Raw genomic sequence first — 14,858 nt, forward strand, 5'->3', positions numbered from 1 at the left:
AGTTCAGGGACTTTTGTGGGGAGAAGGGAAAAGGAGAGTTTGTGAGGAATGGCTGCTGTTGAGGTAACCAGAAGGCCAACAGACCGCAGTAGCTTCCTCGGCTGATTAGACTTCTGGCCTAAAGCCATGAGAGGTCCTCCCATCTTGGAGGCAAAAGAAGGGGACCAGGGTGGGCTCTGTTAAGGATATAGGAGAAAAGTAGTGATCACATCTCCCTGTCTCCTGCCCGCACTCATGCTCCCACTGAAGGCCAATCTGTGGGTCTGGTTGTAAATTCAGCACAATTCAAGAAACTAAGTGAGAAGAGTAGCTGACTTTAGAAGATAGCAGTCAGGTCTCCCAAGGGCAATGCTCACCATGGTCTAAGCACCTAAGTTACTACCACCTGGTCCACTGCTGATGGAAGTTTGGGAGCGCTCCTGCTGCCCTTCGACATTTACAGGCAGCCGTTTGCAATGGTTTTGAGGGTTTAGGATCTCTTTGTTTGGGCTGAAAATCTAAACTGTGTGCAGATGAACACATGTCCCCCTGTGGACATCAGCTGCAGGGCCAATAAATGAAGAAGGCTAGATTTTGAAATTAGATAATTGAGGTTTCAATCTCCGTTCAACTTTTTTACCAGCTATGTGACCTTGGGGAAAGTCGTTCTCTGGCCGATTTCCTCATTTGTTTAAAAAAGAAAAATTTGTACGCGATTATCGTATGCACCAGAAATTTCGTGTATATGTACGCGTGCATACACGTGTGTGTGTGTGTGTGTGTGTGTGGTGCCTAACTCCTAGCAGGCATCCAACATGTTTTCATCCCCACCATCACCATCATCATAAGTAACTGTGATGCTCAGATTTATGTCTCTGAGTAAATTTGGGCTGTTGAGCATTTGTATTTTCACTTAACAAATGTCTCATCATGCAAATTCCATTTGCATGCCTGAGAAATAAGAGTATCATCCTCCTCAAGGAACTCTTACTGCAGACTCCCAAGGTTTTAAGCACCGTGTTAAATACATCACCACCTCCCCATCCTGTATTTGCCCACCTGCTACCAGTTTGGGAATATTATTCAGTGTTTTATTTCACAATACATCGTGAAATGGCCAACTTGTTGACACAAAGTTGTCCATGTTAGGATTCTTGTCCTCCTATCTTTGTATCTCTTAGTCACTTTGGTAAGCCATATGGCTTGGTGATAAATCATTTTGTGAACATGTATAGATTGCCAGTTGAAATAAAACCTATCTAAATTCCAGAGACATATATAATCACAGCACAGTGTAATTTAATCTGTAAATTTGTGGCTATATGGAATCTTTCTAAGATCTCTTTCTCTTTCTAAGACTTTTTAAGCCCAAAAAAATGGTATTGTGAGAAAATTGTAATTATAGCAAGGACTGTAAAACAAACACCATTGTCATTAAAAGTTACCATGTAATCTAAGGGCCAAGGTGTGGACCATGGCTTGCTTAATAAAGCAATATTGAGTCCACAGAGTTCCAGTTCTAGAAGGGTCTGGAGTGAACCATTGGAGTTTGACACGACATGGTTTTACCTGAAACCCTTTGAGGTTCAAAGATGTTGGATTCACATGGGAATCAGACCATTTAAGGAAAATGAACCCGTGTGTTCTATACTCATAATTATGAGACCTACAACTCATATATCAGAAATCACTCTGCAAAATGAAGTAGGCCTACATCTGTGCTCACTGAAGTCTTTCAGCAAATGTAATCATTACTGGTTTATTGTAATGAACCCACTGGAAACTGAAGCTATTTCTTTCTCTCTCTTTTTTTTTAAGATTTTCTTTTTAAGATTTTATTTATTTATCTGAGAGAGAGAATGAGAGGGAGAGAGTGCACAGCAAGTGAAGGGTCAGAGGGAGAGGCAGACTCCCTGCTGAGCAGGAAGCCCTGTGTGGGACTCGATCCAGGGACTCCAGGATCATGACCTGAGCCAGAGGCAGTCGCTTAACCAGCTGAGCCACCCATACACCCCGAAGCTATTTCTTAAGTATACCCTATCACTACATCCTCTCAAATACGCATATAGTATTAAATGCAGACAGCAATGGGACAACGTTGGAATGTTAAATGCCCCATATGTACTAGCACTGTCTTTCTCTCCTGCCCCCAATCCAAACTGGAGAGAGAAAGCTTGTGGTTTCTGGATCCCAGGGGACTGCTCTACTACTCTTAGAAATCTTCGTCCTTTTCAGGAATTTTTGCTTCTGGGTTCTAAGAATCGTAGGTTCCCCCAGAGTTCCATCATTCTCTGGGATAAATCAGACTGGAGCCCATGTGCTTTAAGCAGAGCCTGGCAGACACAGCTGACCTGTCAGGGTGGAGGCAACAGGACGTGCCTTTTGTTTCTTAATCTGTAAAATGGGAAGATGTTTCCAGCTTCTGGGTGAGACTGCAAACATGAAAATGCTTTGTAAACTGTGAAGTGCTGTGAAACAGAAGCTGGAATGAAATTGACATAATGTAGAACTCCCTCTCCCTGAGCCTCCATCCTTCCATAGCCTGGAGGAGCCAGCATCCCTCCGGGAGGACGGAGGAAACAGAGTAAGATAGTTGAACAAATAGAATGAAGGCCTCCTGCGTCCCTGCCCTCCACCCCACCCCTGCCACAGTAGGACATCAGTTGCTCCAGTGACTTACCATCTTGTGACCTCTGGGGAAGGCAGGACTTTCTGCTGTGTTCTCCCCCTGGTTGTTCTGAAGTAGGGGGAAGGGACACAGTTGCAGCGAGGCTACTAATATTTTTCATGTTCTTTTTGATAGAATACCTCTGGTAGGCATTTCTCCAAGCCCATGATGACACAGTCCAAAAAAAAAAAAAGTGGGGGCTGGGGGGTTATCCCTTCCCCTTTCCTCTCTACAAAGCTGTTGACGTTCACCCTTGGATTCTATTTTGACAAGAGCAAGCAGGAACCCGTCAGAGCACCGTGAGTCCCATGCTTTCCACAGGCCATAGGTCAGATCAGACATGTGGGTTGTCTTGCCCGGAAATGTATCGTAAGGTCTGGAAACAAATCACTATATAGGTCTTTAGTCTCTCTCCAGGGGGGTTTCCGCAGTATCGTGGCTGCTCAAAAGCCTTCTTTACTGCTCTGGGGAGACAGAGCTGCTCACGAGTGACATTTAATCCAATTCAAAGTCTAATGGTCTTGAGCAAGGGAAAGAAACTCTACACACAGAAATCTCTCTTCTCTGCCTTCGCATATTTTTACAAAAGTGGTGAGGGGGCCCCAAAGTGAGGCGGGGGACTTCCTCGACCTCAAAGCCCCAAGCACCCAATGACGGGGCTGGTAGAGACCATCTGCCGCTGTTCCTTAGGCAGAAAGAACCCCCTGTGTTCAACCCCTCTCTCCTCTTCTGGCTGGTGGGCTGTTCATCACTAAAAATGCCATTTGGGGGTGTCCCCTCTTTTGCTTCTGTTGTCTCACCACCAGACGAGTGAAGAAGAAGAGGAGTTAGAGGAGGAGGAGGAGGACCCGGAAGAAGATAGGAAATCCACAAGAGAAGAGGAGAGTGAGGTGCCCAAGTCTCCCGAGCCACCGCCAGGCCCCGCACTGGCTCCCACGGAGGGGCCACCCCTGCAGGCCCTCAGCCAGCCATCCGGCTCCTTCATCTGTGAGATGCCCAACTGCGGGGCTGTAAGTGTCGCCGTGTCCTTCGGGAAGCTGGGACTAGGAGGGCAGCGGGCTGTGCCTGGCTTTAAGGACAGAGCGCTTTAGAAAGGCTGCACTTTTAGCAAGGGAAGTTTCACAGAGGGAATTTCACGTTGCATTGGTGTTTTTTTCCAGTGTTTCCATTTCCTTATTCACTCAGCCGTTGATGAGCCAGCAGATGAGCGCTGGGGTGCTCTGGGGCCCCAGAGAAGGTCCCTGCCCTTCATAAGGAAGCTTATGATCCGAGCTCCTCAGAGCTACTGAGCATGGTTTCAGCGGTGAGCCTTGGCCTCCAGAACTTACATGCCATGTTTCTTGGTGCCCCTCCACCCCTCAGGGCCGTGTGACACTAGGTCCTGCCCCCTTGGCAGGCACTGAAATGCCTTGGGGGAGCCCACGGAGAAGGCTTGCCCTCTCGTAACACTTGTCCCCATTCCTGGTCATCTCACCTGTCTGGAAGGTTTTGCATTTCATGATTCCATTAAGCGTTACTCATTCAAATGTCAGTAATCTGAAATTTGAGAAAATCATTACAATGATTTAGCTGAAGTTTACCTTTGTATGCTTTGCAAAGAACCAAGAAAATTTTTACTAAGCAATTTAATCATGTAAACGGGCTGAACGTGAGTCTGTACAATTAACGTAGTACTTTTCAAGTACATTGGAAATACCGTTTAGCTAAAATAAAACAAATTCACTGTTAGATCATTCTTAGCACTAAGGAAGTCCTTATGCAATCTATACTGGTCCGGTCTAAGGCCCCCAGTGTATCTTAAAGGATATATATTCTTTAAGATGTTAACTTTAGACTTTCAGTCCCTCACCAGTCCCCCACTAGCCTGCATTGTTGAACTTTTCCTGAGTCAGATTTCTTAAAGCCAGGCATACCTGTACAGGTAAGTTCTAGAGGTATTCCTCAAAAAATGAGAATGTTAACTCCTTCACAAGAACCCCTGTGTTTTCCAAGCTAGTGCTCATCTTTGCTTGTATATTATGCAGGACAACACTGTCTTCCAGAGTGTATTGAATGCTGCTTGATGATTCCGACATTTAGATGGAGAAAGCAATAGTCTTTAAAATAGTTAGATACTAACGCAGAAATTCACTTGATTTACATTCGAGAAAAAAACTGGAAAAGTAAGAAAAAAAAATACGTACATCTGGCATTAAGTTCGAAGAGAACATAAGAAATTGCTAGCTTGTTTCTGTCTTTGATGTTTAATGACCTGGAAGCATCACCACATCATTTCCATTTTGTATAGAGCTCTTCCGTTCAGGGATGTTTAAGATGTGACTTTCAGTGCCAGTATTTCTGGGTGAATTAGTTTAGAAATTCACTGTTTTCATCGGCTCATAGTTTGGTGTACGGTAAATTCTTGACTGAGTGGGAAGTCATCTTTCACTTTTGCCAATCAGAAATGCTCAGCAAGCTGGATATTTTTTAATGATTTTTAAAATTCACAGGGAGAAAACATGTTAGTTTTATTCCTTGCCTAAGTCTGGAGGTTTGGGATGCTAAATCAGCCATAGATTTATTTTTCCCCCCGGTAAGACCATAAACAGAACTCATGAATTTCACACAGAGCAAACCTCCTACAGCTCCGTGGGTAGACCTGTTAGCTGATGGGTTTAACAAGCTGGAAGTCGGGGCTCTTCAAATTCAGGGAAGTGGATTGCATCTCTATATAGTAGTGGTGCTCGACTAGGAATGATTTTGTTCCCCAAGAGCATTTGGCAATGTCCGGAGACATATATGTCACATCTGGAGAGGTGCTGTTGGCTTCTCCAGGGTAGAGACTAGGATGCTGCTAAAATTCCTACTTAACACGGCCCCACTCCAACAAAAACTATCTGGCCCCAAATGTCAGTCATTCTGAGGTTAGGAGAGACTGTTTTATGGCAAGTTTCAAAAGACTGTCCAGGTCCTGCCCCTTTTTATCATCCTACAGTAAAATCTGGGAGTCTGAAACATTGCTTTGACAACTGGTCACGATTAAGGCTTGGATGTAATATACAGAATTTATCAGAGCCACTAATCAGTGTCCTTCCACCTGTGTTTCTTGGGGTGCTGGGGCTTTCCGTGGTAGGGAGATAGAGCTGAGCAAGTAGGCCCACTTCCCGGGGTGCTGGCTCTATTTCAGCCAGAACACCTCTGCTTTTAACTTTGAGCATTTGCACAAAACCTGATTTGTTTTGTTTTGTTTTTCTTAAAGTAAAAGAAAGAAAGGAAAGAGAAGGAGAAAAGGGGAGGGGAGGAGAGGGAGGTAATTTCCAACTTAAAAAAAAAAAATTTTGGAAGCTGGTCAACTCCCTCATCTTACAGATGGAAAAAAAAAATTGGGTGTACAGAGGGGAAATGGCCCCGCAGCCCTCCCTATGACACAGAGATGCTGGATCTCGCCCCCCAGGCCCCTGACTGCTAGATGGCACCTTTGTCCTTCAGACTCAGCCACAGTGCTTCTTGTCTTCCAGTTGTAACAACAATGTGGTTTTTTTATGGGCGCAGTGTTAGTGGTGGTAGTATTTGACCTTGACCTTTTTGCGCCCGCATCCAAAGTTTGCTTACATAAAACCCCCGCACCCCGTCATTAAACACTGTTTCAAGTATCACGTGTTTCACCATTGAGTAACTAATAACCCTAATTTCCTTTTCAGGACTGTAGATGTCATGTCACTCCCTTTCTTCCCCAGGTGTTCAGCTCCCGACAGGCTCTGAATGGCCATGCCCGCATCCACGGTGGCACCAACCAGGTGACCAAAGCCCGGGGGGCCATCCCCTCTGGGAAGCAGAAGCCTGGCAGTGCCCAGAGCGGGTACTGCTCAGTGAAGAGCTCCCCCTCTCACAGCACCACCAGCGGCGAGACAGACCCCACCACCATCTTCCCCTGCAAGGAGTGTGGCAAGTACGTGCAGTTGGACTGGGGACCAAATCTGAGTCTGTGATGAATAAGTGCTCTGTGGAGGCCTGGCCAAGATGGTCTGAGGTTTCTTCAACTAGAAAAAAAACCCAGTGTTTCCAAATACTCCCTTGTATCATCCTTGTGGTCTGCACAGAGCCTCAGGGTGGGTGGACCTTGTCTCTGACTCAGAATATGGTCATTCTGATATCCTCATGCCTAATAAGGCCAGACAACTTCAGGGCAAACCTCTAGTAACAAAACTTCCCTCTTTTTCAGAAACGGTGGGTGGGACTCTGATTCCCACTCCATCCCTTCACACCCAAACCATATTCACGAGTGTGGCTCTCTTTGCATTCCTTCTGAGTGATTTGGGAATGGCTCTGAAACATGTATCAGGAAGTATCCTCTCACTGCAGGCTCCTTCCTGTGTCCAGGGCAGACATCACTAGCCGATTGCTGCACTCTTCGCTGTCATCTTAAGACAGGACCTCAGATCTTTTCCACCCCAATGCTTCAAGCAGGCATAACCAATTGATCAGGATGACTCAGGAGAAAAAGCCTGTTTGTCATGCCTGCCCTTTTAAGTAAAACTGAAGACCGCTCAGAGAGGAAAACCGACAGCAGGCAGTACTAGTAACATCTCACACTTGCTGAGCACTCACTTTGGGAACTACCTTATGTGCAGGAGCTCATTTTAGTCCTCACACAGAAACTCCATGTGGTACAGAGACTGTTTTTATCCTTGTTACACAAATAAAGATTGAAAATCAAGTAAAATAACTTGCCTCTGGTCACACCCCCCTTGAGAGCAGAGCTGAGATTTGGGCCTGTCTCTGTCAAAGTGCAGAGCCCAGGACCCTGACCACTGCTCCATCTTATCGGTCTGTTTATTTTAGGTGGAAAAGATCACGGATGGTAAGACACACAGCCTTCCCTCCCACACCATCCAAGGTAGAACTCCACGTCTCAGTGAGGCCGCCTGACTTGGAGGGGTTGTCGTGAGTGACTTCCTTGAGCGTCCCTAGTTGTACGAGTGAGGCCCACTAGGACCTCTGCCTGTGATACTCATTAAGCTATTTCCGACAACTTACCAGTACCTGCCATTTGTAGGGTATTGTTTGCTGGCACAGTTCTAACGGATTCGTACAGGTATTGATTAATTTAATCTTTAGTGCCACAGGGTAGGCCCTTTTATTTATTTATTTTTTAAGATTTTATTTATTTGACAGAGATCACAAGTAGGCAGAGAGGCAGGCAGAGGAAGAGGAAGGGAAGCAGGCTCCCTGCCGAGCAGAGAGCCCGATGTGGGGCTCGTTCCCAGGACCCTGGAATCATGACCTGAGCCGAAGGCAGGCTTTAACCCACTGAGCCACCCAGGCACCCCAGAGTAGACCCTTTTAGTAGGCGCTTTGGGACAAGCCGAGAAAATGCGGCACAGAAAGAGTAAGGTGTTGGTCACAGTGCACATCTGAGTCGGGATTCAGGCTACGCAGCCTGACCCAGGCCAGCGCTCTCAGCCTCTGGGTGAACCTAACTCCGTCTGGTGGCTCTTGCCAAGGTGAGATGGAATTAGCAGCAGTCTTCTCTCTGTGAAGCACAGCGATGGAGGAGATGCCTTTAGTGCAGCTCCCCTGTGTTCTCATACCCCTCAGAGCCAGGACAAGGTATCCCTCCCTTCATTTTACCACGGAGACGTGAGCCTCCAGATGGATCATTAGGCTTCCGGACTTGAAGTAAGGAACCGTCTTCGGACTGACTCGCTCTATCTCCCACCTGTCCCCTGAGAGGAGCCAACACCACCTCCTGCTCACTTTGGGACACACGGGCTACAACTCCTTGTTCCAGCAGGTGGAGACAAAGAACATTTTAACAAACCAGAATTAGCATCTTGAGCTCGCTGGCTGTCTCTCAGTGACACCCATTAAGTGTTTTTCTTGTCTTGTTTTGATGTTGCTTGGGACCTTTTAATACCATAACTCCAGTTAAGATTTTGTGGAAAATAGAAATATTTTCTGTGGTTTTCCGGAGTAGGAATAACAGGCAAATGTTTGCAGAATGCCTGTTTTAGCTGCTGAAATTATGTTCATTACATGAAACGGTTTCAATATGTGCAATTGTGATTCATCAACTCTGCTTGTCTTAGAAATCAGAGGTGTTTTTTTTTTTCCCATTTCCCTTTATGAGCTCAGGAATGAATGCAGGGTATCTGTGCCACCCCCTCTCCCAAAAGAGGCAGCCTCACATCTGGGCAAATGGCTTCTGAAAAAGGTTCAGAGAGAAATATTTCAGGCTTTGTGGTCCATACTGTCCGTGTCACAACTTCCAGTGGTACCATTGCTGAGCAGAGCAGCTGCAGACGGTCCGTAAACAAATAGACATGGCTGGGTTGCAATAAAACTTTATTTACGAAAATTCAGTGGGCTGGATTTGGTCCATTGACTGTAGTTTGCCGGCCCCTTGTCTCAAAGTTTCTCAACCTCAGCAGTGACATTTGGGTCTGATCAGTCCTTGTTTGGGGAAGAAGGGACCACCCTCCACGCAATGGGTTATGGAGACCACCCTGACCTCTGCCTACTGGATGTGAGAAATACCATCCTCCCCTCGAGTTGTGACAGTCAAAAATGACTCCACACACCGCCGGGTGTCTCTGGGAAGGCAGAATCATGCATAGCTGAGAACTACTATTTCCTTCTAAAGCTAAAAGGAGGAAATTATGACAATATGGTTGGCCAATGAGAAGGGGCCTTAGGTGAAAAGGAGTGGTGGGTATAGCTCAGAAGTCAAGTACAATGAAGATGGAATTGGGGGGGGGGGCATTGGATTTGGCCACACAGAGTGGTGACCTTGAGAAGAGGGGTGGGGCTGCAGTGGAGGAGACAAGAATCCAGTTGGGGAGGGTGAAGGAGAGAGGAAGATACCAAGTGTGAAAGATCCGGCAGAGCCTTCCAGAAATTTGACTATGGAGGAACAGGGACAGAAGCCAAAGGCAGATGATGGGCTTTATTATGGGAACTGTGAGAGCTCAGCAGCATGACTGAGGGATTCTCCGGTTGTGATGAGGAGACGGGGGTGGGGAAGGCTAAAGGGGGAGAAAGGCACATGCTGCAGACCACAGATGGACAGGAAGGCCTTTGAAAATCCATCCTCCATTGTCCTAGGGAGGAAGCCTAATGCACTGTACATGTGCTCCCATGCCCACTTCCTTTCCTTTGTAATGCTTGGAGAGGAGAAGCAACAGGGGCAGGAGGTCCTAGGTGACCCAGAGACTCTCTCCATGCCACCCAAACCAGATGTTAGACCATGAAACACCTATTCCCTGTTGGGCATCCAGATTTCCAAGAACTTAGATCCCCTAAATTTCACATGCTGCTTTTTCTTCAATTTTAGAGTCTTCTTCAAGATCAAAAGCCGAAATGCGCACATGAAAACACACAGGCAGCAGGAGGAACAGCAGAGGCAAAAGGCTCAGAAGGCAGCTTTTGCCGCCGAAATGGCCGCCACCATCGAGAGGACTACGGGGCCCGCAGGGGCACCGGGGCTGCTGCCCCTGGACCAGCTGAGCCTGATCAAACCCATCAAGGACGTGGACATCCTCGATGGCGACGTGGTCCAGCAGTTGGGAGGTGTCATGGAAGAGGCCGAGGTCGTGGACACGGATCTCCTCTTGGACGACCAAGATTCAGTTTTACTTCAGGGTGATGCCGAACTATAAAGGCCCACTTGTCACGCAGAGACAGCCAACACCCACGGCCTCCGTCTTCGTTAATCAGGAAACCTGGACTCCCTGCTCGTTTTGTAACCATTTTAAACTACCTGTTTAAAGAAGTGGTCGTTTCATTCAGGTTTAGGAAAAAAACATTTTTTTTTTTTTCAGTTTCTTTTCCTTTTATTTAAAAAAAAAAAATCAATGTTTCTGTGGGAGGTTGGAGGGAATAAATAATTGGCACAACTCTATTTAAGAGGTGTTTCATCTGGGCTGCATTCCCACGAACTCATTCCTGGCAGGGAATAAACCTGACCTTCAATGTTCTTTTGCTTTCAGATGTCAACCATCCTTGCTGCCTTTGATCCCAAAGCTTGCCGTGAGCGTGTGGATGCGTGTGCGTGTGTGGAGCAGGCTCCCCTCTTCATGTTGGGGCCTTGGGCCATCCTTTCCCACTAAGAGTTATTTTTGTTCTGACCTCATTCTGGAGTTTGCAGCAAACCCGGAGTCTCTAGCAGGAGATTTTGTGCTAAGGGTTAACTTTCCAGTGAGCAAAGCAAGCCCTCCTCTTACACGGCTTTCCTCTAGCGCATACACCATTTAAAAAGTCGACCAAATGTGAAAATAAGTTTTCTCCCTGCCTCGGCTATCCCCGTTGGCCTGTTTCCAGGAGTACTGTGCAATTTCAGGCTTTCACTCCAAGGCCAGGCTTTACCGAGGACCTGGTCCCTAGAGTGAGTACATCATCCTCTCCTGTGCTCCCCCCGCCCCCCGGGAACTGGTTGGTTCCTATTGGTGGATTGGCAGAGCCGTGTCTCTGTTTGAGCTGTCTAGAGGAAAACAACCCCAACCATGAAGTTGCCAGGGCTGTTTAGGGAAAGTGGTTGAGTGTCACACGTTCTGGAACACTGAGAAGTGTTCTTTTGCCCAAAAACTAGACTGGAAGAGCCCATTCTTTTTTGCAGCACTGTTTAATGGTCCATGGAGTTCTGGAATTACTTTGTGTCCCTTGGAAGTACTGTGAAACCTCATTCGCTGGGATTCTGCTGTCATTCACCTTTGCTGGACTGTTTCCTAACCAATTTAACAGCAAATACAAGTGAAATAGCATTAAAGGCCAACAATAATGGCTTCTGATACCACTTTAGCCACCAATATTTGCATTCAAACAAGGAATGTATTCGTTCAAGTCATTTACCAAAGCATTTCTAGAATTCTCCAAGCTACAGAACTCTGCTTCCTCCTGTCTCCTTAGCAGGGTTTCTGTTTGTACTTGAAGGTAATAAGCCTATAATCCTTCAAAAATGGCAGTTAGTTTGGGCTTTTGATCTGAGTCAGACTGCCCCCCTCCCTGGGTAGGGCAAATGAGCACGTGTCTTCAGACTGGGACGCAGCCCAGCAGAGAGGACTGCCCCCAGCGTCCTCCCCTGGAGCATTAATGCTGCCGGACTTCTGGAAGGAGGGCTTTCAGGCCTTGCCCCACCCCAGGGAGGCTGGCTCCCCGAGCTTGTGTAGGTGTGGCCTGTCCCAGAAGACTCCGCTGGCACATTAGTTAATAGCTTGACATTAGAAGGTCAGCCAAACATGAGGACAGGACCTGAGCATCTTTTAAGTTTGACTCCAGCAGAAGCATTTTAGCACACGCTCGCTTTCCCTTGCAGCCCCGCCTAGGCAGTGTTCTCTGAATCTCAGGAAAGCCACGGTCAGAAGATAAATGTAAAGGTTCTTTTCGTTTCCGTCTTTGCGTTTTCAGAAAAAAAGGCCTTGGGGGTTTCATTCATCCTTTCCTACAGGCAAAAAGAAAGGTTTTATTTGCTGCCATTCTAGACAGGTTATTCTCCTATTTCGAGTTAAAACTGCCCAAGTTGTGTGCATCAACTTTGTGGCAGAATTGTTCCAGAACCATTCCGTAAGATCAGCTGATTGCGGCTGTCCCGGTGACTGCTTCCCTCGGCGTGTGCCGGCCTCTGAGAGTGATTCTGGAATGGTTCTGCTATCGGGTCTATGAAAGCTTATCTATCAAAGGAGCAAACACCCAGAAACATGTTTATAAAGCAAATGTCCTTGTTGTGTTTGGAGACTTGCCCAGCCGTTCCAGTTTTAAACATTAAAAATAAACTGAGTTGCCAAGGCAAAAAATGTAATGCACAATTTAATTTTGATTTTTCATGCAGTATAATGTAAGCATCTTTGACTTGAAATAACCAAAGAACTCCTCCTTAATGAGACAGTTCAAATTCCTGAAGTAGTATTTCTTGACAATATCAACTTGAATTGACTTCACGGTAAAATATTGCACTTATTTTCCTTCTGAAATGATTCTGCCTGCATGTATGTGTTGTGTTTTTGCTTCCCTCGCCCTCCCCACCCCAAAGAACTTCTCTTCCTAAAGATTAATGTCTTCAACACCGTTACTGTTTACTATCAGATGGTTTTTCATTAGTGAATTTAGACCTCTTTGAGAAAGCTTGTATATAAAAAGTTAACAGATATATTTTATGGAAAAACCCATCTTATTTTCAAATATATTTAACTGCTGTTATATTTTATTAGAGGAAGGTTGTAAATATTTTCTAGGAGTTCTATTGTAAAGAAAAGTATTTTTGAAAAAAATTAATGTAATAAAAACGAAAACATTTTTAAATAGTGTTGTGATTGCTTCCTGCTCTGGCTTCGTTATGTTCTATTCTCAGCAAATGACTTGCATGCCTTCTCATTTCAGGATGTAATTTATTCAGGTTTGCACTATTATAAGTTGACATCATAATATTTAGTGTACTTAACTGTATTTTTCCCGGAATGCAGGTCCCTTGGTCCGTATCCAAAGCACTATGTATTAGCATCTTCATAATTTTTTCTTTTGTAACGTGTGTATTTTTAATAAGGATTTTATGTAACATTTTGGCAAAAAGAGGACAGTATTTTCTAGTGAATTTTATAATACATTTTGCTAAAAATGTTTCTTCCTAGGTCAGTTTTTGTTAAGGTGAACCAAAAGTCTTATTTTACCAGGGGTTTAAAAAAAAAAAAAAGTTTGAAGCTTGAAAGCAAAGTTATATTTAAACATCATATGTAACAAACAAATAAAGATGTTTTATAGACTTGTCCTAAAAAGGTGCGTTCCTTCAAAACTAAAATGAGGCATTCTAGATTGGTTCTCCTCCTGAGTGAAAAGCATTTTTTTTTAAGTTCTCACAATCCTTTTTTCAGAAAGAGAGCCAGAAGAATTTTACTTAAAAGGTTCCAGGCATTAGCCTTCTCAGAAATTTATTACAGTTCCTATAGCTAGGCATTCATCAAACAGAGATGTAACCAAATAGACACTGTCCTATTTATATGTGAAAACCTGATTCAATACTGCATCAGCTGCTCTGAAAATAAAATGTTATCTTTTTGAGTTTCATTTGGCTTAAACATTCCTTCTTTCTAGCCACTTCTCAATGCTGGATAAGTGCTAATTTACCTACTAGCTGGTTTCTGTAGACCCATTCAGAGGTCTGCCGATGACAGTGTCTCATTGAAGCACCCGCTACCCAACACTTCCTGGAGACAAGGACATAACATTTCTGCTACAAAGAGAGGATGAGCCCCTTGCTGGGTCAGTGGTCTCTGCACCAAACTTCCCGGCCTATAGCTTATGGGGGTTCAGTATCACACACGGGTCGCTCATGGTGAATTCACCAAGTCCCCCAGCCACCTGGTCTATCAGCTTTGCTAGTCTGGATTTCCAAATTCTGGAGTGTGCTTACTTTTTAACGATTAAAAACAAACTTGAGGTGTCACCCAGGCACCCCACTAAACAAATATTTTTTTAAAAAATTTGCTCTAAGTGGGGCATACCCATTCAAGCCTTTTGATCTAGGTTCTTTGGTGGAGGGGGCGGTTACTTTAATATTTAGCTATCAGTTTTAGACAGTTCTGTATAAATAAAATAGCAATTCCTCTAGAAGCAGCACGTACGTGGCCAGTGTTGTAAATTTAAGTTCTGCTTGCAGAGGTTCACGTGTCCAATCTGAAGACGTTTTCCTGTTTATTCATTCAGTACTTATGATACCTGTGTAGAAAACACTATTCTTTTTTTTTTTTAAGATTTTATTTATGTATTTGACAGACAGAGATCACGAGTAGGCAGAGAGGCAGGTAGAGAGAGAGGAGGAAGCAGGCTCCCTGCTGAGCAGAGAGCCCAATGCGGGGCTCAATCCCAACAACCCTGAAATCATGACCTGAGCCAAAGGCAGAGGCTTTAATCCACTGAGCTACCCAGGCGCCCCAGAAAACACTATTCCACACTGTATTATACATGTGGGAAGAAAGTGTGTGAAGGTGACCAACATTCCTTCCTGCCGATTTAATACTTAGAATATATAGAGGTCTGGGGCTTGATCTAATTTTACCACTGGGAAGAGCAAAAGTCATGTTTTATTAATAATCTGAACCCCGTTACCACCATTGCCTCCCCCAGCAATGTGTATCGGGTGCTCAGCAATAATTTGTTAAATTGATTAATTATTAACAATACTAATATAAATAAATAATACTAATATTAGTATTAATAATACTAATATAATAAATTTATTAATTTA

At 44.9% G+C, this 14,858-nt stretch overlaps 1 protein-coding gene across 9 annotated transcripts in view; it reads left to right on the plus strand.

Moving 5' to 3' along the window:
- The window catches only part of TRERF1 (transcriptional regulating factor 1), a 200,114-nt gene extending 186,725 nt beyond the window's left edge, over positions 1-13,389 (plus strand). For 6 of the 9 annotated variants that reach the window (XM_032862176.1, XM_032862175.1, XM_032862174.1 and 3 more), the window contains 3 exons: positions 3,454-3,657; positions 6,328-6,575; positions 9,960-13,389. In XM_032862176.1, coding sequence (XP_032718067.1) covers positions 3,454-3,657; positions 6,328-6,575; positions 9,960-10,284 — 777 coding nt within the window. In that variant the 3' untranslated portion in view covers positions 10,285-13,389. The remainder of the gene's footprint in view (positions 1-3,453; positions 3,658-6,327; positions 6,576-9,959) is intronic. The other 3 variants (XM_032862179.1, XM_032862180.1, XM_032862182.1) reach the window with 1 other exon arrangement.
- The last annotated feature ends 1,469 nt before the right edge of the window (positions 13,390-14,858 follow it).

Source organism: Lontra canadensis, unplaced genomic scaffold (assembly GCF_010015895.1).
Source record: "Lontra canadensis isolate GAN:19392208 unplaced genomic scaffold, GSC_riverotter_1.0 scaffold23, whole genome shotgun sequence".
NCBI lineage: Eukaryota > Metazoa > Chordata > Mammalia > Carnivora > Mustelidae > Lontra > Lontra canadensis.